Source organism: Sapajus apella, unplaced genomic scaffold, assembly GCF_009761245.1.
Source record: "Sapajus apella isolate SASKATOON/1434 unplaced genomic scaffold, GSC_monkey_1.0 scaffold20, whole genome shotgun sequence".
Classification (NCBI taxonomy): domain Eukaryota; kingdom Metazoa; phylum Chordata; class Mammalia; order Primates; family Cebidae; genus Sapajus; species Sapajus apella.
The window spans coordinates 21,400,763-21,423,732 of record NW_022436960.1 but is presented as its reverse complement, the minus strand read 5'-3'; the positions used below and the strand labels follow the sequence as shown (position 1 = coordinate 21,423,732).

The 22,970-nt window shown below is 39.0% G+C and overlaps 1 protein-coding gene and 1 pseudogene across 2 annotated transcripts in view; both read right to left on the bottom strand.

The window, feature by feature from the left end:
• The window catches only part of SEL1L (SEL1L adaptor subunit of ERAD E3 ubiquitin ligase), a 54,186-nt gene extending 42,937 nt beyond the window's left edge, over positions 1-11,249 (bottom strand). Inside the window, exons 1-3 of one of the 2 annotated variants that reach the window (XM_032287707.1) lie at positions 11,051-11,249; positions 4,717-4,754; positions 3,752-3,983 (exon numbers count right to left, since the gene is read on the bottom strand). In XM_032287707.1, coding sequence (XP_032143598.1) covers positions 3,752-3,983; positions 4,717-4,754; positions 11,051-11,120 — 340 coding nt within the window. In that variant the 5' untranslated portion in view covers positions 11,121-11,249. The remainder of the gene's footprint in view (positions 1-3,751; positions 3,984-4,716; positions 4,755-11,050) is intronic. The other variant, XM_032287706.1, reaches the window with a different exon arrangement.
• Positions 11,250-20,330: 9,081 nt separating this feature from the next.
• Positions 20,331-20,449, bottom strand: LOC116558139 (annotated as a pseudogene).
• Positions 20,450-22,970: the final 2,521 nt, after the last annotated feature.

Genomic DNA, 22,970 nt, shown 5'->3' with positions numbered 1-22,970 from the left:
TCTGGGGTTTCTGGAAAGCTGAACACATGGAGATTCCTGGAGGGTGGGTGGCATGGTCAGATCAGAGAGGGCGTGGAAGCTCCCCAGCTCTTCTCCCATACCTTGCCCTACGCCTCTCTTCCATCTGGCTTTTCTTCTCTATCCTTAGTAATATCCTTTATGATAAATGTAAATTTACATTTATATTTATTCATTTATCATATTTCCCAGAGTCTTAAGTGCTAGCAAATTAACTGAACCCAAGAATGGGGTTGTGAGAACCCTGATTTACAGCCAGTCAGAAGCACAGACAACCTGAGGCTTGTGACTGGCATCTCAAGTAGGGGGGACTGGCTCTTGTGAGACTGAGCCCCCAACTTGTGAGATCTAATGCTATCTCCAGGTAGACAGTGTCAAAACTGAATTAAATTGGCAGACGTCCTGCTGGTCTCTGCTGGAAAATCCTCTGCAGAACTGATTGCTTACTTGGTATGTGGAAAAATACCCCCAACATATCTGGTGTCGGAAGTGTTAACTCGGTGAGAAAGAGGAAAAAAAAAAAAAAAAAACCAAAACACACCTTGGTTTGGTTTTTCCTATATCCTTACAATGCTCAAATACAAAGCAAAACAAAACAAACACAAACAACAACATACTCATTAGTCTCTTTTGGAGACTGCTTGGGCACCAAGTTCTCATTTCCAAACATTTCAAAGGAAAGAATCAAAGAGTTTATCTAGCTTTTCCTTGATAAGACCACATTTCAGGGTAATCAAAGACTTGATCAGAGAGAATTCTTTATAAAATAATCCCAGGGTGCAGGAGGAATGGCAGAATTAGAGTCGCCATTTTTGCAACCCCTAATAAGTAAAAGATCCAGACAACAAACATAAATGGTTGCCAAAACCTCTAGGCAAAAGATCAATGAGGAACTTTACAATGGTGAGATAAAGCTGATACCACTTGACATCGCTGATTAATCTTAACATCAGTAAAAGTAGAAAAATCAGACACTACATGTCTTTCAATGTAATGCATAGAAACTACACACCACTACCTATGAAATACTCTCAATAAAAAGACAGAACCAAATCTACCCATGTCTCTGGAACTAACTCCCAGTTTACAGAATATACAGCAGATAACGGAACAGTCTCAATGACATTACAAGGACATGACCAGCTAGATCCAAAATGTGGGAAATTGTACAGCGCAAAGGACATTCTGCATTTCTTCAGCAAATAAAATGACAGTTAAAAACTGGGGAGGGGCCGGGTGCAGTGGCTCACACTTGCAATCCCAGCACCATGGGGGGCCAAGATGGTCAGATCACTTAAGGTTAGGAGTTCGAGACCAGTCTGGTCAACATGATGAAACCCCATCGCTACTAAAAATACAAAAAAATTAGCCAGGCATGGTGGCACACACCTGCTATCCCAGCTACTTAGGAGGCTGAGGCAGGAGAATCTTTTGAACCTGGGAGTTGGAGGTTGCTGTGAGCCAAGATCATGCCATCGCACTCCAGACTGGGCAACAGTGAGAGACTTCATCTCAAAAAAAAAAAAAAAAAAAAAAAAAAAAAAAAAGGTGGGGGAGGGAGAACAGCAAGAGTTTAAGAGAAACCTAGATCTTAGCTTGGAAACTAATTCAAACAAATTAATTGTAAAAAGACACTTGAAGCAACTAGAAAAATTAAACAGTCTGGGTATTAGGTAATAAAGGAGTAATGGCTAATTCTGTGATTTTGCTGAAAAGAAAATTCTTGAGAGAGAGAGGGAGGGAGGGAGGGAGGGAGGGAGGTAACAGCACATGTGGAATTTGCTTTAAAATATTCTAGGAAAGAAAAAAAGGGCAATTGTGTGTAGGGAAGTAAAGATGAAACAAGACCAGCAGAATGTTGATGTCTATTGAAGCTGAATGAGGGGTGGTAAGGGGGGGATCATTTTACCCTCTACCTTTGTGCATGTTTAAAAATTCCTCAGGCTTGGTGATGTCTCATGCCTGTAATCCCAGCACTTTGCGGGGCCAACGTGGAAGATCACGTGAGTTTGCTGCTGCAGTGAGCTATGATCATGCCACTGCACTCCAGCCTGGGTGACAGAGTGAGAACATGCCTCTAAAAATATAAAAACTAAGAAAAATAAAAATAACAAAATAATTAAAAAATGAACAATGGATTAAATTATTTAGTAAAAATTTTAAAATGGTAATACACGCTAGGCTGAGGTACAGAAAAAGAGGTATTTTCAAAGGAAATAAGCAGATTTACTTTTCTGAAGAACAAGTTAACAATGTGTATCAACTGTCTTTTAAACTTTTACATCCAATTCAGCAAATTTGCTTTTAAGAATTCTAAAGCCGGGCGCGGTGGCTCAAGCCTGTAATCCCAGCACTGTGGGAGGCCGAGGCGGGTGGATCACAAGGTCAAAAGATCGAGACCATCCTGGTCAACACGGTGAAACCCCGTCTCTACTAAAACTACAAAAAATCAGCTGGGCATGGTGGCGCGTGCCTGTAATCCCAGCTACTCAGGAGGTTGAGGCAGGAGAACTGCCTGAACCCAGGAGGCGGAGGTTGCGGTGAGCCGAGATCGCGCCATTGCACTCCAGCCTGGGTAACAAGAGCGAAACTCCGTCTCAAAAAAAAAAAGAATTCTAAAAAAATTTTCACAGATTTACACAAAAATACATCTAAAATGATCAACCGGCAAAATGTAAACATTTTGGTTTTATGGTATCGTATATTTACGTATCATTTTTTTATAGCCATCAACTATCAAATTGCAAAACAATGCTAAATGACATGGGAAAATGTTTATGGTAAACTGTTAAATGCAAAATGCAGGCTGCTATAGCATACACATTTTGACCCAATTTACTTTTCTTAAAACTATTCGTACACCTAAAAAATTCTGAGAGAATATTTTCCATGATGTGAGTAGCTGTTTTTTTCTAGCTGATGTGATTCAGGTACTTTTAATTTTTTAAAAATAGTTTTTCTATTCATGAGAATGGTATATTTATAGTAAAAAAAAAAAATTCTATTTTTTAAAAAAGTTCAAATTTGGATCAGTTCCTTAGAGTGGCTAGCAATGGAATAATAAACAGAAATAAACAGATAAGGCAGTGATCGCTGAAATAATAAACTAAAGGACAGAAGGGTAGCAGGACATGGTAGAATCGATACATTAATAATTAATTTCTAAAAGGGCTGATATTTAGAAGACTATTGTGAAAAAGATCAAGTTTTAAATTGAAAAGTAGAGGTTTCACGATGGTCAATGTTAGAATAGGACTGAAGTCCACAAACGCTTCAACTGCAGAGGGATAGACACCTCAATCAAATCACCTAAGATGATCCACAAGGTTCTTGTAGCAATAATCCTACCACAATCCTGAAAATAACCACAGTGGCATGTTAGGCAATTCTTCCTGAGTTTCTGTTTTGTATACTGCCCTGACAGATTATTTTTTAAAATTTATCAGTGAGAAATACATTTGTATACTGGAGTCCAAAAAGAAATATTAGGATATTAATAAAAAGATAAATGCAATCCCATCTATTGAATTCAGCTTATGTAACCTGGGTCAAATCTGTTAAGTGAGTAACTTTGGTATATTAAAATCTAGAAATTCCCACAAAAACACACTCTATATATTATTTGTGGGTAATAATCAGTGAAGCCAGTCTTCTTCACCCTCTTTATTCATTAGCCTAAAAATTTCAGTTGTCTCCTAAATAAATCAAAAAGCAAGAAAAACATCCAGACTACCTGGTTTCCGTACTTTCTTTGGCTCTTCATAGTCCCTGTTTTCTGGATTTGGAGACTCTAGAAAGCTGATATCTTCTGTGACACTTTCCCCCTCCTGGTTCTTGAGGCTATCTTCCTCTTCTTGAATAGAGGATTCTAATTCGGATTCTTCTGAATCAAGAAATATTTGACCAGCAACTACTCTGCCTGCAGTAGTATGGTCCTTTACTGACTCATCTGATGTCAAAGTAGTCTGAAAATATAAAGTATTTTTTAGTTATCAACAATGCCAAGACTTTCCCCAGTCCTATTTGACCATTATTTTTACTAATCCAGATATCACATCTCCTTCAGTTCCCTGAAGTACCACACTCGCTCATCTCTATAGGCTTTGGCATATGTCCATCACGTGCCTTCATCACCTGCCTAACTTTCAGTCTTTTTGAATTTCAACTTAGATGTTATTTTCCCTGGAAGCCTTTATTAATTGCCAAAGTCTGGGTTAGCTTCTCCTTCACATGCCCTCAACATACCTTATACTTCTACTTCCTGCTTTGATCTACATACTCTCAAATCTAAAGATCAGAGCTCATAACTGATTGCAGGGTTGGGCTTGGGTAGTACTCGGGTAGTGCTCGGATGGGAGAGCTCCATCAACCAGTAAGTGCATTAACTCATTGGATTTATTTTTGAAAACTGCTAAGTGGAAACAAATGACACAGGTTAAATCTTTGAACTTAGACACATACACACACAGAGCACATTCAAGTTGAAATGAAATATTTACTATTCCCTCTTGTAGATCAGTGATTTTTTTCTTCCTCCAAATAAACTAGAACTAATACTAATACCATCTGTTTTTTTCTGTCCTTTTTAATTTAATTCTATTACTCAAAAGTTGTAGATTTCATATCATTTCTAAGATACATAATTCATGCTTTTAAATTGGGCAGAAAATACTGGCCAACATGCATTTTAGTACATACCTTGGAATCTAAGGATTCATCCTGGCTGCCTTCTTCATCTGCAAAGAAATTTTAAGACAATTTAGTAATCTTTCTTGTTGGGAAATTTCAGTTACTATTAAAAGAAAACATTTGAAAAGTATTGCAAATAATAATCAAACACTGGATATACAAACCTAGAATTACTTTAAAGTTAGCTATATTCAACGATTTTTCAGAAAAGAACAAGTGAAAGGAAAAAAAAATGGGCTGGGGGTTTAGTTTCTTTCTCCTGCAAAGGCATTAGCTTCATCTGTTACAAAGGTGGGAGAACCAACACTCACCAACAAAAACAGGTATTTCTTCACATTCCATCCAATTCTTGTGAGTCTATTTAGTCTGTTTCTTAGAATGAGTTACTAAGTTCATAAAAATAAATCTCTAATTTCATACTCCGGGCTTCCACCTATTCTGTTTCTCTGCTCACGATCTTGAGTTAGAGTAGCCCATGTTAGTGCTAAATAGCATTTTTATTGTTTACTAGTAGTAGTAAGGATGGAAACTAAGAATTATTGTTTGATAGCAGAGTTGCAAAACAAATATATTTAGGATTTGTGTTCTACTTTTCTAAGAGATAAGCAGATACAGGCAAAAAGCACCATGATCCTATCACATATTGACTCAATTGAGAGCTATATATTAAGAAATCAATAGCTTATATTAAACAACGAAAAACAGCCAATGGTTACACCTTTCTTAAAAATTCACACAGCCTGCTTTGGTGTTGTCTGATTACATTAATTTTGCTTCTGTTACTCTTTGCATGTTTTCTGACTATTACTTCTATTCTGGCTGCGTGTTACTCTTCTTCCTGCACTTACATAAACATATGCAACAACTCAATGTTCAGAGGCAAATGCTTGATTTTTGTATTCCTTGACAGTTTAAAACAGCAAATCTGTCAGATCATCTTTAAGTTTCTTTCATGCTCTTCAAATTACCTGATTTTATTCAGGAGTGAGTTTCAGTATTACCTGCTCCATAAGCTGTATGAGATATTAACCAATAGACAAGAATGCTGTAAGACCATGTGATTTTGACTAGAAAATTTGGTATTATAGTTGTCATTTATACTTTACTTCCTATGGCTGTATCTTAAATATTATTTGTAATTTATAACTCTCTAAAATACAATAAAAACATGTGTTGGAGTTTATTATCAAAGTATTGAGCTAATGCTAAGAAGTATAACCAACTCAATTATGCACAAAATATACAACACAATCTCACAATAGTTCTTTTGAATATTTGAGAAAACTAGTCCACTAGTGAGGTTCTGCCATATATGAAAATGCTTACAAGTCAAAGGAAATTTAAATTACAGCTACTATTCATATTCACCCACTTTCAGATTACCTTCGAAGTATATATTACTTCTGGCAGGTGGAGAGAAGGGTATGGTACATATTAGTCCCATAGTGCCCATAACACTAGGCAATGATGTCAATTAACAATTGTCCTTCATGCTAACTTATTCACAAATATTACCCAAAGCCCAATTTCTAACATATGGTTCAAACTCCATTCTCAGCAAATCTTTGGATAATTAAAAAAATCATCTCTATATCAAAGTTGTATTGTAAGTACATGCGATTAATCACAAACTTGAACTAGTTAATATATCAAGAACAGACATTAAATACTGAAACTTTAGTTGGAACTCTAAATCACTAAATTGCTAAATTTAGTACTGCATCGTAACAGGTTACATAGGTAGCTAAGATGTGAATCGTACAGACACTACTGTAAATACATTTAAAGTAATGTACATTTCACACAGTACAAGCTGTTAGGAATTAGAATAGCAAAATGTGTTTTGGAACTCCAAGAAACATGATTTGTGACATCAGGGTTATTTCATGTGAATTGCATCATGCTTCTCTTTCTCGCCCTCTCTCTTCACCACTAGGACTACATATTAATATTACCAGTAAATAAGATAATTCTTTCTCAGTTACTAAAATGGGAAAGGCTGCTCCAGATGGTAGTCTCAAAGCATAAGCTATTTTCTTTTTCAAACTAATACACATACTCACACAAAACTTTTTTTTTTTTTTTATTTTTTTTTTTTTTTTTTTTTTTTTTTTTTTTTTTTTTGAGACGGAGTTTCACTCATGTTACCCAGGCTGGAGTGCAATGGCGCGATCTCGGCTCACCGCAACCTCCGCCTCCTGGGTTCAGGCAATTCTCCTGCCTCAGCCTCCTGAGTAGCTGGGATTACAGGCATGCACCACCATGACCAGCTAATTTTTTGTATTTTTAGTAGAGACAGGGTTTCACCATGTTGACCAGGATGGTCTCGATCTCTTGACCTCGTGATCCACCCGCCTTGGCCTCCCAAAGTGCTGGGATTACAGGCTTGAGCCACCGCGCCCGGCACACAAAACTTTTTAAAGAGTTGTTTAAAAAAAAAAAAAAAAAAAAAAAAAAAAAAAAAAAAAAAAGAGTTGTTTATAACCTAGGAACTTCTGATATGCAGTATTCAGGAAAGGATTAAAGATACTGAAGTTATGAATAAATACAAAGTAAATAGTAATGCTTGCATCTGAACACAGATATCAAGCAACAAGAAAAAATACAAAAGGATCAAGTTACATTTCTTGCTCATTAGCATCACATCCAAAATATAATGGTTCACATTACTTTATTAATTGTACACCTTCCTTTGAAAAAGACCAGTTTTTATTTTTATTGTATTGGCTAACAAAACTGCAAAGTACCAGAGATATGCTTTAGGAGAAAAGTAATCAATACAAAATCATTTTTTCACTCATTATGTAAATTAAACAGACTGATACCTTCAAACACAGGAAGTCTAGAGTTTGGTGAAGAGAGACCAGACAGCCTGTTTTCTGCTTTAACTCTGAATCAGTACAGATCCTAGGATATTCCTGATTCTAAAGGTCTTCAATTCTGAGGCCTGGAGAGCTAGGTCTGGAATCTGGCTTCATCACATATTAATTCTCACACACATGGTTCAATAACAAAAGCCTGCTCAGCCTCTGTTTCTCAATCTGTCAAAAGGGGATAGGTAACACCTCTGCCTCGTTGACTCACAATACTGTTTTAAGGAACAACTAAAACAGTGAAATCAAACATCCTCTGCTATCTGAAAACTACTCTCTGAATTTATAATCATTACCTGAAATACCTGGTAGTGGACCTAACTAAAATGACTAACATTGCTTGGCACAAAGTAAAAAAAGGTGAAGCCATTTGCCTCTTCCTGCCAAAAATAAGAAAACATGCATTTGTGAGAAAAATGATAGCCTTTTCACCATTATCCTGAGAAAATGAAATTTCTTTTTAGTCTCCTCCTTTAAATTTATTCATAGGAAAAAGAAAACGTTCCTACTATTAGTCACAAGTTGTGAAAAGTGAATCACTGGGCGATTTCCTTTCTGTATACTTAAATAAACCTAAATGGGATAGCCTACTACCTGGGCTATATAGTGTAGCCTGCTATTCCTAAGCTACAAATCTGTACAGATGTGACTATATGGGATACTGTGGGCAACTGTAACAAAATGGCACGTATTTGTATACATAAACATAGCTAAACATAGAAAAGGTACAGTAAATATGGTATAAAAGATTTAAAAATGGTATACCTGTCTAGGGCACTTCCCATAAATGGAACTTACAGGATTAAGAGTTGCTGAGGGTGAGTGTGAGTGAATGTGAATCCTAGGATGTTACTATACATTACTGTAGACTATAAACACTATACACATAAATGACACTAAATTTATTTTTTTAAAAAGTAATTGCGCCATGATGTTACAATGGCTACAATGTCACTAGCTGACAGGAATTTTTCAGCTCCATTATATTCTTACAGGGCCATCATCTTACATCGGGTCCACTGTTGACCAAAATGTTATTATGTAGCATCCGACTATATCATATTTCTACATGCCTCTAAAACACGGCATTAGATAACAGCTACCAGCAGTGATAGAATCAAGATTCTCTGTTGGGTGAGAATACTTTACCTGGATTGATGCGACCTGCCCTGGGTAACCACTAACGTTCTAACACAAAATTATCACCAAAAACTTGATTTTTATACAGGAGTAAAACTTTAGATCTAAACTTTGAGGCTGAAATCCTGCGTAAATAAACACTTCAGTGAATGAAAATGACAACTGAAAAATCATTGCTTAATTTATACAACTTTATTTTACACAGGTTTTTTTTTTTTTCTTTTGAGACAGGGGCTCATTCTATTGCCCAGGCTGGAGTGCAGTGGCATAATCACAGCTCAGTGCAGCCTCAACCTCCTGGGGCTCACTCCATCCTCCTACCTCAGCCTCCCAAGTAGTTGGAAATATAGGTATGTGCCACCACAGCTGGAGTTACATAGATATGGGGTTTTGCCATGTTGCCCAGGTTGGTTTTGAACTCCTGGGCTCAAGTGATCCTTCCACTTCGGCCTCCCAAAGTGCTGGGATTACAGGCATAAGCCTGGCCCACACAGGTGTTTCATGATATATGAACTTCATGTGAGCACAGTACTGTCTCTATTACCTTTTGGTATGCACATCTAAATTGTTTTAGTTCTGGCTAAGGCTTTTGCCTTTACTATTGAAATGTTTTCGCACAGCTTTAACTATGATGGAAATCAGAGCAGACATTTCTTGAATACAGTCCTCTACCTACATCAATACAACCCAAAGATTTAACACATCAGTGTTGAGTCTTTTATTATAACATCCTGAAAGCCCCAACTGTTGCTTTCAAGTATCATTTTCACTGACATGGAGCTCTAAGTATATGAAATACAGTCAAAGAAAGACAAGAACATTTCTATGCTTTAATTTTTTAGAAAAACACTGCCAATTAAATTCAAAGGGATACACACTGTGCTCTTTCATTACTGTAGTTCTCTTTAGTGTGAAGAATCCCTCATGGAGATTGTTAATCTACGTACACCTGAGCTGTTCCAGACCTAAAACCAAATGTTTAACAAACCTTTAAGAGAAATTCTGATGCAGGAGGTCCATGATCCAGCAGGTACGCTATTCATTAAGCTCAACAGCTTCATTTATGCTTTTTGATCAAATATTAAATAACTGCTAAAAGTGCTTTGAGAGTTATGTACAGTCTAAAGATCTGGTCATTAACTGAAACCATCACTACTACTGGAGGGGGGGAGCCGACCTCAAGGAATGATGTTGGCAGTAAAGTAATTAGCACAGGGTTGGTGCTTTTGAAATGGTATTTCAAACCACATCATGGATAGAATTTAGGTTTAGCCCTCTTATTTTAGAAGCAGAATGACGTTATGGCATTGATTTACAACTAGGACAGGTAATTCGGGGATTCAAATAACCATCTGGGAATTTTCTGTTAAAAAAAAGCTGACATTTTTTAAGTTGGCATTTATACTCTGTGTTGTCCCCCAAAAACATGAAGCCACAGAGCAGCTGTCCTGTTAACTGAAACAGATTAAGATTCCAAAGTTTTACTGTACTATTTTTTCTTTATCAACACTTAGAAACACTAAGTTTTTCATGAACACTCTCAAAATGAGTTTTCAAATGTAGGCAGATTAAAATATTAACAAGGGGGTAAAAAACAGAACCAGAATAAAAATTCGCTAATTGAAAAATCAATTCAAAAGCAAATTTCTATATCTAAATAAAATGCATCTCATAAGAACCAAGATTTTCCCCCAAATCATAAAATCACTGTCAACAAACATGGGGCAACTCAGAAACACTGTCACAAAGGTCACTGCTTTCACAGGAAGGTTTCAAAAAAGAATAAAGTGGTTACGATGAGATCAAATGTCTCCGTTTTGAAACAGACAAACAGATCAGGGACCATCTCAAGTGTTAAGCAAACTCACCAAACTACTGTCAACATCCTGGTCTGGAGGGATCCTCCTCTGCCCCAAAGTGACAGCTGCAGGTTTGTCAATTATTTAACTTACAATTCACAAACCCAGAGTTCCAGATCCGATATAACACATAATCTACCCCAGGGTCGAGGAAGCTCCCCCTCGGCCTCCTGTGTCAGGATTCATTCCCTTGGAGTTAACTCCTCGTTCGAGAGAGAGAGTCGCGTAAAGTTTGTTACGTGGGAGAGAGGTGTGGGCAGGGTGACCGCCCCTTCTTTTTCTACCCAACTCCACCTCCCTAAATCACCCCTTTGGCGCAGACCAAGCAAAGCCAAACAGCGAGTGACAAGCCGGTGCGAGGTGTGCCCAGGGAGAACCGGGTCCCGAGCCTGGAGTCCCCACGGCCCCGCCGGCGGTAGAGGCTGGGGGGCGGCGACTCTGGGCCTTCAGCCCGAGGGGGCGGATACTGACCCGAGGACGCCGAGGCCGAGCTCAGCAGCACCGCACAGAGCAGCAGCGTCAGCCCTACCCGGACCCGCATCCTGCTCTCAGGGTCGCTGCCAACCCCTAGAGCTGTCGCCTTCGCCTCTGCCACCACCGACTCAGCCGCCGCCGCCTCGCCGCTGCTCTTCCTGCTCTAGTCTCCCTCCTCCGCCCCTTCCCAGGCCTCCCTGACCCAGCGCACAGCCAATCCCCGCCCGCCGTCGCGGACGTCTCGTCCAATCACTGTGGTCTCCCCGCCCGTCCCCATTGCTCCGCCCCGGGGTCATCCATTGGCCAATCATTGTACAAGGCTTCCACACCAGCTTTGCCGGTTGGACCACCGTCTCACCGACATGGCCCCAGCTAATTGGTAGCCCATGGGTTCAACCGGAATCAGGGCGTGAGTCAAAGACTGGGAGAAAAGAAGCTCAGCCAAGACTACAATTCCCAGAATGCACTTCATGTGATTCTCTTGGGGGGTGCTCCTGGGAAGCGTAGTCCATCTCGGGGCAAGATTTACAAGTTGCAGGTGACCGAAGTTAGAACTCAGCTAACAACTATGCTAAATATTAACTCAAGGCTACGGATTCATAAGCCTTTTAAAACTGACCCAAAATAAATATTAAGGAGTAATTTTAGAAGCCTGTAATGTGTTTAGCATGTCTTCCTGTTTTATTAAAATAAACTAAATTGGGCATAGTGATATAAGTACTGAGAAAAATGCCACAGCTAGTTGAATTTGAGGTGTTTATTTATTTATTTATTTACTTATTTTTAGGACTTTCTTTTTTTTTTTTTTTTTTTTTTTGAGACAAAGTCTTGTGCTCCTGTGAGGTGTTTTTTAAAACTTAGATAAAACAGTACTCTGAGGTACAGACCAGGGAGCAACTCACTACCTGTCCTCCTTTCTTTAACAAAACAAAAGGAAATGTATCCACCCAGTACAGATTATCTCAATACAGTATTGTCCACCAGACAGTAATCATCTGGAAAATGTGCCAACAGCCTTTGAACAATTATTTTAAACGCTTGTCCTCATCTATCTCTTCTTACGTGTTGTATTGTCCTCTTCTTTCCTAACTAAAGTCGGGAGAACAGGTTCATGTGTGTGGAGGTAGAGGTGACAGTGATGGAACTGCAGGCATGGATATATTCTATGTAATAAGAACCAATTCCAGGCATGTTCCAACTGGGTAGCAGAGCAGTGGCTTGGTGTCCCTGCCCCTTCTTTCGTCAAACCGTGTCATACTGCTTTCCTTATCATCCACCCACAGTCAGCTCTGAGGCCTAGAACCTAGTCCAGCTAAGCGAAGGGCTTTGGAAAAGTCCCTGCTGGCCATCTATTTTAGCATTTCTGGGCGTTTGTCTTCCTTTTTTTTCTTTTTGAGAGAGAGCCTTTTATTTTCAGGAAAATGGTAAAAAACCAACCACTGTTTCTCATTCACATTGGAAGAGATGAAAGAAAGAATTATCTCGGCCGGGCGCGGTGGCTCAAGCCTGTAATCCCAGCACTTTGGGACGCCGAGGCGGGTGGATCACGAGGTCAAGAGATCAAGACCATCCTGGTCAACATGGTGAAACCCCGTCTCTATAAAACTACAAAAAATTAGCTGGGCATGGTGGCGCGTGCCTGTAATCCCAGCTACTCAGGAGGCTGAGGCAGGAGAATTGCCTGAACCCAGGAGGCGGAGGTTGCGGTGAGCCGAGATCGCGCCATTGCACTCCAGCCTGGGTAACAAGAGTGAAACTCCGTCTCAAAAAAAAAGAATTATCTCCTCGAAAAACTTGTCTTTTCTACAACAACCTCCTTGACTCTCATCATACTGTCACTAATGATTCCTCTGAATTCCTCTGATTATAAATCATAGTAATATCTGGTATATTTTCCTTCCTTTTCCATCTTATTGATAATCAAGTTCTATCAACTTGAACTATGTAATTTTTAATTTTTAAAATTTTATTATGCATCTCTGTTCTCTTCCTCCCTGAAACTTCCCTAATGGCTTTCATTTTCTCTCACCTGGATGATGCACCTCACTTCTAGCCACATTCGCTGATATCATTCTCCCTTTACTCTAACCTGAATCACATATCATGGCCATATCAATTTTCCTTAAACACTGCTTTCATACGCCTATGGAAAATTTTTAACAGCTGCTCTTTTCATAGAATAGAAACATATTAGAACTTATTCTATTTACAAAATAGGAACCGTGCTGACAGTTCTACTCTCTTAGGGAAGTACCGGGAAAGAAACCTCTGCCCTCTACAGAAGAGCCAGTGGTTATCTATTTGATTAAAATTGGGGAAAGTTTACTGCGTAGTTAAGGCCCAACTTCTTTTTTCAGTTTTGTCTTTACTGAGTACATCTTGTATTTAAGGCTTTGCGCTAGGTGCTGCATGGACCAATTAGCCACTTCTCTTTCACTCTCCAGATTTTACATGAACACAGTCATGTCTTCTAAGGGTTCCTCTACCTTTTCTCCAACTGCCTTTGTTTCTTTTTCTTAGCCATAACTCTGGCATCCTTCCAAATTTTATTTGCATTTCATCCTGGATCACACTTCTCCAACCAGATCTGTCCTCATCGATCTTCATTTCTCTAAGTAGCCATTGAACACTCACAACCTTGCCTTACAAACAGATTGTAAACTTGCTGAGGGTGGAGATGATCATGTAATTCTGGGTATAGGTCTATAGCACTGGACTGGCCACCACTAGCACTAGATAATTATTTGTTGGCTGATAGATACGTCTTGCTTGTCTCTTGTGGGATTCAAAAGAGAGATGCGGGATAACGGTAGAATGTTGTACAAATAGTTGTTGCTTATCGATTGCTTGGTTGAGGCGTAGGAGGGAAATTAATTTTATACCCTTAATGTGAAAAGGGTTTAGAGTTGCTAGAGCTTTTGCCTTTAGCCAGCAATGAGTAACTGACATGCTCTGAGAATGCTAATAGGACCTGACTTTCTGAGGAAGTTCCAAGTCTCCAAAGTAGGTTTAGAATATGCTGTGGGAAAGTCAGATTTATTTTATCAGCCTGCTACATTGCATGAGATTAATTAGAAAAAAGGCTGTGAATTCTCCATGGCCTTATCCAGTCTGTGCACACACTCCTCAAGGTTCCCTGCCAGCATTCCCAGTTAAAGTTATGTACTTGTACAAAATGTTAATATTATTTATTAATTCTTAGACTTCTTCAATATTTGCTCAGCTGTCTTTATTCCCTCTGTCCATCTCGGCATTCTAGGTCATTGTCAGAAATTTCCAAGTTGCAGAAAACCTGTTTGCTCTGCATTACAACACAGCATAGGACTCAATAGAGGTAGGTAATAAACACCTTCTAATGCAGATGACATTGATGTGACCGCATTCCATTGAAATGAATCAAGCAATCAGCAAATGCTGAGAACCTGAAAGTGTTGAGGACATAAATTCAGCTTGCTTTTCACTTCAGGGTGGCAAGACAACCTCCAGAGACTTTTCCTGAGAATGGAGCAATTGTCACCAACTCTAGTGGGATATATCCTTTCCTGTGCTGTTCTTTGCATTCCATTTGAATTGGCAATAGGCAAGATTGTCAGCATTTGTATCAAGGTATCTACCAGGGCAGGATTAGGGAGAAGCAAGAAGCAGAATATTTTTCCCTCAGGGCTTAGAAAAGAATGTACTTTCTTTCCCATAGTTGAGGTAAATTAAAGTTTTCACGCATAAATGACAATATAAACTCTTGCATCATATAGTGAGATAGAACCTGGCATCTTCTCATTTGTAGTCTGAGCTCTTGGAGTAAATGGACAAAGGATTTATACCTTATCGTATCACTCCTAACTTCAGGAGAGTAGATGGCAGGTACCTAATAAGTGATAAAAATAAATAAGTTTGGGTTGTCATTCCAGTTTCCATGATTACAATTAAGAGCATTAAGTTCAGATTGTAGATCATAGATTGAGGAGAAGTATATTTATCTACCAAAACTTTGAAGCTGATAGAAGATGAAAGGGGGAAGGTGACCTCAGGCTATTTACCAAGTTTCATCCTGAAGTGACATTTGGTTTGGACACGTGTATTCTCCAAGCAGTGCTGACTCATACAAGATAAAAGAAAAGCCAAGATACCTTTATACCCTGTATAACTGGGTATGAGAGACAAAGAAAGGCATTACATAATGATGAAGGGATCAATGCAGCAAGAAGAGCTCTCCACAGAACTGGAAAAAACCACCTTAAACTTCACATGGAACCAAAGGAGAGCCCACATAGCCAAGGCAATCCTAAGCAAAAAGAACAAAGCTAGAGGCATCATGCTACCCGACTTCAAACTGTACTACAAGGCTAAAGTAATCAAAACAGCCTGGTACTGGTACCAAAACAGAGATGTAGACCAATGGAACAGAACAGAGTCCTCGAAGGCAATGCCACACATCTACAACCATCTGATCTTTGACAAACCTAACAAAAACAAGCAATGGGGAAAGGATTCCCTGTTTAATAAATGGTGTTGGAAAAACTGGCTGGCCATGTGCAGAAAGCAGAAACTGGATCCCTTCCTGACACCCTACACTAAAATTAACTCCAGATGGATTAAAGACTTAAACATAAGATCTAACACCATGAAAACCCTAGAAGAAAACCTAGGCAAAACCATTCAGGACATAGGCATAGGCAAGGACTTCATGATTAAAACACCAAAAGCATTGGCAATAAAAGCCAAAATAGACAAATTGGATCTAATTAAACTCCAGAGCTTCTGCACAGCAAAAGAAACCATCATTAGAGTGAATCGGCAACCAACAGAATGGGAAAAAATGTTTGCAATCTACCCATCTGACAAAGGGCTAATATCCAGAATCTACAAAGAACTAAAACAGATTTACAAGAAAAAGACAAACCAACCCATTCAAAAGTGGGCGAAGGATATGAACAGACACTTTTCAAAAGGAGAAATTTATGAGGCCAACAAACGTGAAAAAATGCCCATCATCACTGGTCATTAGAGAAATGCAAATCAAAACCACATTGAGATACCATCTCACACCAGTTAGAATGGTGATCATTAAAAAATCTGGAGACAACAGATGCTGGAGAGGATGTGGAGAAATAGGAACACTTTTACACTGTTGGTGGGAGTGTAAATTAGTTCAACCATTGTGGAAGACAGTGTGGCAATTCCTCAGGGACCTAGAAATAGAACTTCCATTTCACCCAGCAATTCCATTACTGGGTATATATCCAAAGGATGTCATTCTATATAAAGACACATGCACACGTATGGTCATTGCGGCACTGTTTACAATAGCAAAGACCTGGAACCAACTCAAATGTTCATTGATGATAGACTGGACAAGGAAAATGTGACACATATACACCATGGAATTTTATGCAGCCATAAACAATGATGAGTTTGTGTCCTTTGTAGGGACATGGGTGAATCTGGAAACCATCATTCTCGGCAAACTGACACAAGAACAGAAAATCAAACACTGCACATTCTCACTCATAGGCAGCTGTTGAACAATGAGAACACACGGACACAGGGAGGGGAGCATTACACATTGAGGTCTGTTGGGGGGGAATAGGGGAGGGATGGTGGGGGGTAGGAAGGTTGGGGAGGGATAACATGGGGACAAATGCCACATATAGGTGACAGGGGGTTGGAGGCAGCAAACCACATTGCCATGCAGGTACCTATGCAACAATCCTGCATGTTCTGCACATGTACCCCAGAACCTAAAGTGCAATTATATATATATATATATATATATATATATATATATATATATATATGTATGTGGTAAAATAAAAGTTCCTATTTGAAGAAAAAAAAAAGAAATAGAGATAAGATAAGCGCACAATAGTTGTTAAGAAAAAGATCTTCAAACAAGCGAAATAATGTTACTGTAAATGCAAATTACTTGAGAGAGAGTTTAGAAAACATTCATGACACAAAACAAGGCTGTTGGACCATTTCCTGTTCTCAAACAGGCTTTCAGCTATGCCATGTTGACATCACATAAATTGAAACCAAAGAGTTGCAGTTGACAAAAATATATATGATACATAAAGATATATTTTATGTAAATTCATAAAAAATATTTTCACAGGCACACACATATATGATTAAAACAAACAGTATTAGAGTTGAGAGTAGGCTGCAGACATGATGCCTTCCTCCGGATTATGTTGGTGTGCGTTTCCTGAAAACAAGCAAGTTTCATACACAGTTGCAGTACTGTTGTCAGTCAGGCACTAAACGCGGATCCAATACTACTGTCTAATCTACAGATGTTATTCAGATTGCACCAACTTGCCATAATGGCGTCCTTCCTAACAATAGAAAAGCCAAGATCATGAAGTGTTTCCAGTTTGTCACCTCTCATTAGTTTCCTTTCACCTGGAACAGTTCTTGAGGGGAGTATGTGTGTGAGAGAGAGTGTGTGTCTGTGGATGTTTTCCTGAGTCTCATGACCCTGGCATTTTTAAAGTGCATAAGCCAATCATTTTGTAAAATGTCCACTAATTTCAGTTTGTGTCATGATTAGGTTCAAGTTATGCACTTGCGGTAGGAACACCACAGAAATGATTCTGAATTCTCAGTGCGCTGTATCTGGAGGCAAATGCTGTTGGTCAGTCCCTGTCGTGGCAATGATGATTTTGATCAATTAGTTATAGAGGTGTTTTCACTGTATTTTAACTTTAGAAATTAACAAGTATCCTGTAGGGGATACTTTAAGACTATGTAACTGTCTTACGGTTTCTCAAACAATTACCCACTAATTTCCCATATATATTCATGATTCTTGCCTGAATGAATAATTATTATGATGGCTGCCAAATGGTGATTTTTCTACTTCTATCATTCCTCCTGTTTATCGTTGGTATTTTTCCTGTAGGCAGAGCTTTGTCTTATTTCTGTATTCATTTAATTAACTAATTGGTGTGGACTCTTAGATTCTTAATTTATTCAATAGGTTATAATTCTTCACTATCATGAGATTATTTCAGATTTGGCTAGTGGGTACCCATTCAAAGGGACAACTATTATCTTTGTGACATATTCCCATCATTCCTTGAGTACATCCTTACATTTCTCTACTATTTACATTTTTTCTACTTTCCCTGACCCAGACCTGAAAGCAACCATTTCTCCAAGGAGCCCTGCTCTCCCTTCAGTGGAAAATGGTATTTGTATCTGCCGAATGCTCATTGCCACTAAGGTGTTATTGCTTCTAAAATCTCTTAGCAGATAGAACTGGGAAATATATATGTATAGCTCCTCCTGTGTATGTGTGTGTGGGGGTCTATAAATGTGAGTGAGTGTGTACATATGCATACATACACACACATATACACAGCCACACACATCTATACTCGTTTCTATATCTAACTCTCTATATTCAAATCTCTGAGTAAATGAATACATAAGCCACAGAGAAAATAGGAAAAAATATTTGTAGTACATATATTTTAAAGAGAACATGTTTCCGAAATATATGAAAGAATCAATAAATTGTAATGAATATATTATAAATACTATGTAGAATAAAACGTACATGCAAATTGAATATGTATTAGATAACAAGCAATATAAATATGATATAACCCATAAATATAAGAACTCAAAAATAGAAACACAAAAAAAGAAAAATGCGAATGATTTGAATGGGCAAGTTGCAAAGAAAATATGCAAGTAGAAACATGAAAAGGTTTTCAATTTCATTAGTCATTAAGGAAAAGCCAGTTAAGATCATAATGAAATATCATTTACTCCAGCTAGAATGGCTAAAATTTAAATGCTTCACAATGTGTAATGTTGATGAGGATACGGAGCAATTGGAACTCTTAGATAAAACTGGTAGGGCTGTAAAAGTGTACCACTGTGAAAAATTATTTGGCAGTATATCTTATACATTTTAATGTATTCCTATCCTATAGCCCAGCGCTTTATGTTATTATTAAGCATTTGTTCAAGAGAGATGAAATTTATCCATAAAACGTCTCATGCAAAAATGTTGACAGAAGCTATATTCACAATATCATTTTATAATAGTGAAGGTCTTGGAACAACTCAATGTTTACTTTCTAGTGAAGAGATAAACTGTGGTACATTTTATACAATGAAATACTACATGGCAAAGAAAAGGAAAGAATTAATGAAACTAATGATATGTGCAACATCATGGATGAATCTTATGCTGAATGAAATATGAAACATTATGCTAAGTGAAAGAAATGAGACAGAAAATAGCACATACTTTATGATTCCACTCATGGGGATCAAAATAGGTGAAACTGGCGGAGCACAGTAGCTCACGCCTATAATCCCAGCACTTTGGGAGGCAGGGGTGGGCAGATCATCTGAGGTCAGGTGTTCGAGACCAGCCTGGCCAACATGGTGAAACCTCATCTGTACTGAAAGTACAAAAATTAGCTAGGCATGGTGGTGGGTGCCTGCAATCCCAGCTACTCAGGTGGCTGAGGCAGGAGAAATGCTTGAACCTGTGAGGTGGAGGTTGCAGTGAGCTGAGATCATGCCATTGTATTCCAACCTAGGCAATAGAGGAAGACTCCATCTCAAAAAAAAAAAAAAAAAAAAAAAGAAAAAAAAAGATAGGTGAAGCTAATCTGCAGTGATAGAGACTAGAATAGCAGTTGCTTGAGGTAAGGGTGGGCAGGGGAAAACTTGACTGGAAAGGGGCCGGAGGGAATTTTTGGGTGATGGAAATCTTCTATAATCTTATTCATGTGTGGGTAACAGGAGTATACATATTTGTCAAAACTCATAGAATTGCATCTTCAAGATCCGGGCATTTTACTGTATGTGAATTATGCTTTGTGCTAGGCAGAATAATGCCTCCTCCTCAAAGAGGTTCATGTTCTAATCTCAAACTAGTGAATATGTTTGTTTACATGGCCAAAGGGATTTTGCTGATATGATTGCATAAGCTTCTTCAGATGGGGAGATTCTCCTGTATTCTCCAGATGGGTCCTAAATGTAATTACAAGTGTTTTTATAAGAGGGAAACAGAAAGGTAAAAGTGAAAAAGAGAAGATGTGATGATGCAAGCAGAGGTCAGAGTGGTGCCATTGCTGGAATGTCATGAACCAAGGAGTGCAGGCAGTTTCTAGAATCTGGAAAAGGTAAGAAATAGTTATCCTCTAGAGCCTCCAGAAGGAGTACAGCCCTCACAACTTCTTGATTTTATCATTATAAGATTCACTTTTGGATGATACAAACATTGCTTTTAATATATATACATATATTTAAAAGCCTACAGCACCTAGTATTCCCAGGTGGTCTCCCATCCAAGTACTAACCAGGACCTACCTTGCTTAGCTTCCAAAATCAGACAAGATCAGGTGCGTTCAGGGTTGTATGGCTGTAGACTATTTTAAATATTTTTTAAGAGATGAAGTCTTGCTCTGCTGCCCAGGCTGGAGTGCAATGGTATCCTCATGGCTCAATGCATCCTCAAACTCTTAGGCTCAAGCCATCCTCCTGTCTCCATCTCCTGAGTAGCTGGACTTCAGGGGCATGTTACCACACTTGGCTAACTTTTTTCACTTTTTTAAAGAGGTGAGATCTCACTATGTTGCTTAGGTTGGTCTTGAACTTCTGGGCTCAAGTGATCCTCCCACCTCTGCCTCCAAGTAGTTGGGACTACAGGTGTGAGCCACCGCACCTGACCATTTTTGGACTTCTGATATCCAGAACTGTAAGATAGTACATTGTGTTCTTTTAAGCCACTACATTTGTGGTAATTTTTTTTTGAGACAGAGCCTCCCTCTGTTGCCCAGGCTGGAGTCCACTTCCCAGGTTCAAGCAATTCTCATGCCTCAGCCTCTTGGGTAGCTGGGATTACAGATGTGCACCACCACATCTGGCTAATTCTTTGTGTTTTTAGTAGAGACAGGGTTTCACCATGTTGACCAGGCTGGTCTTGAACTCCTGGCCTCAAGTGATCCAGCCACCTTGGCCTCCCACACTGCTAGGATTACAGGCGGTGAGCCACCATACCCAGTCAGTTTGTAGTACTTTCTGATAGCAGCAATACAAAACTAATCTATGCCTCATTAAATAAATATTTAAAAATGCACTACTTAAATGAGCAGTTCCATGTGCTAAGAACAAGAGAAAAATAATGTTGTAGAATGGACCTGGGTCCTTCTCTGCATCATGCTGTCTGCTGGCTCAGCAGTAGAACTTCTGCAAGTTACGGAACAACATCCCTTTTCTTTTCTTTTCTTTTCTTTTCTTTTCTTTTCTTTTCTTTTCTTTTCTTTTCTTTTCTTTTCTGAGATGAAGTTTCACTCTTATTGCCCAGACTGGAGTGCAATGGTGCAATCTCGGCTCACTGCAACCTCCGCCTCCCAGATTTAAGCAATTTTCCTGCCTCAGCCTCTCGAGTAGCTGGGATTACAGGCACCCACCACCACATCCAGCTAATTTTTTTGTATTTTTAGTAGAGACGGGGTTTCACCATGTTGGCCAGGCTGGTCTTGAACTCCTGACCTCAGGTGATCCACCTGCCTTGGCCTCCTAAAGTGCTGGGATTACAGGCGTGAGCCTTATTTTCTTGATCTGTAAAATCAAATATTTACACTTGGCTTGCTTCTCAGATCTGTCATGAAAATTAAAAGCAATAGAATAAGAAAAGTCTGACAATAGAAGACTAAAAAGTGTGGCCTTATGGTTATGCCAGATTTCTGTCCAGCATAAATGGATACGTGACCATGTGTGGTGAGACAGTTTGAAACATACTTCTTGTGTGTAGGATAATTAGAGCAAGGGGGGGAGGTCATAGGGGGGATTTCTCATCAGGCTGTTCCAATTCATTAAAAAAACTTTTTATGTTGAAATAGTTTAAGATTCATAAAAAGTTGAAGAGTTTCCATCAATTTTTGAAGGATGGCGATTTCTCTCTACTTATTCCACTCCTGTTGTCATTCTGGAAGGTTTCTCGAGTTCCTCATTACAGTAGCTGTTGTGAACTCATGGGCTGCCTAGCACTGTGGTCAGCACTTTACTTACACCATACCATTTAAGCTTCATATTAACAATAACATGAAGGAGGCACTGTAGTTATTCCTATTTGCAGTCAAAGAAACCAGGGCATGGTCAAATGGGAAGCAACCTCCCCAAGTTTTACAGCTCAAAATGTAGGAATCAATATTTCACTCTAGCAGCCTGACTTCTTCAGATACCAAGCACAAACATGGAAGAGCAATCAATCCTTGTATTACAGAATAACCTAGTGACATTTACATATTTTGCATACAAAGGTGTGCAAGTACGTATGTGAGGGATATGGAGGAACATGTAGTGTACATATACATGAACGGATATATATGAGAGAGTGATTTTTGTTTTGAGTCAAGGAACAAAGGCAAAACAGGAATTTTTGAGAGAGGGGAGGGTGGAAAGGAAGAAATAAACCTGGAGACCCTCTTGAAACAGTGGGTATTTTTAGCACTTTTTAAAAGGTGTTGATTAGTTGGCAATTTAGGAAGACATTACTCTGGGTATTCTGTCCTTGAGTAGCTTGATGAAGGGTAGTGCATTAGACTGCTCTCACATTGCTATAAAAAATATCTGAAATTAGGAGGTAGAAGAAAGGAGGTTTAATTAGCTCTCAGTTCTGCAGATTGCACAGGCAGCATAGTGACTTCTGCTTCTGGGGAGGCCTCAGGAAACTTACAGTCATAGCAGAAGTTGAAGGGGAAGCAGGAACATCTTACACGGCCAGAGCAGGAACAAGGTGGATGGGGAGGTGCCACACACATTTAAACAACCGGATCTGTGAGAACTCACCCACTATACAGAACCAACAGGGGATGGTGCTAAGCCATTCACAAGAACTACATCTGCATGATCCATTCATCTGCCAGCAGGCCCCTCTTCTAACACT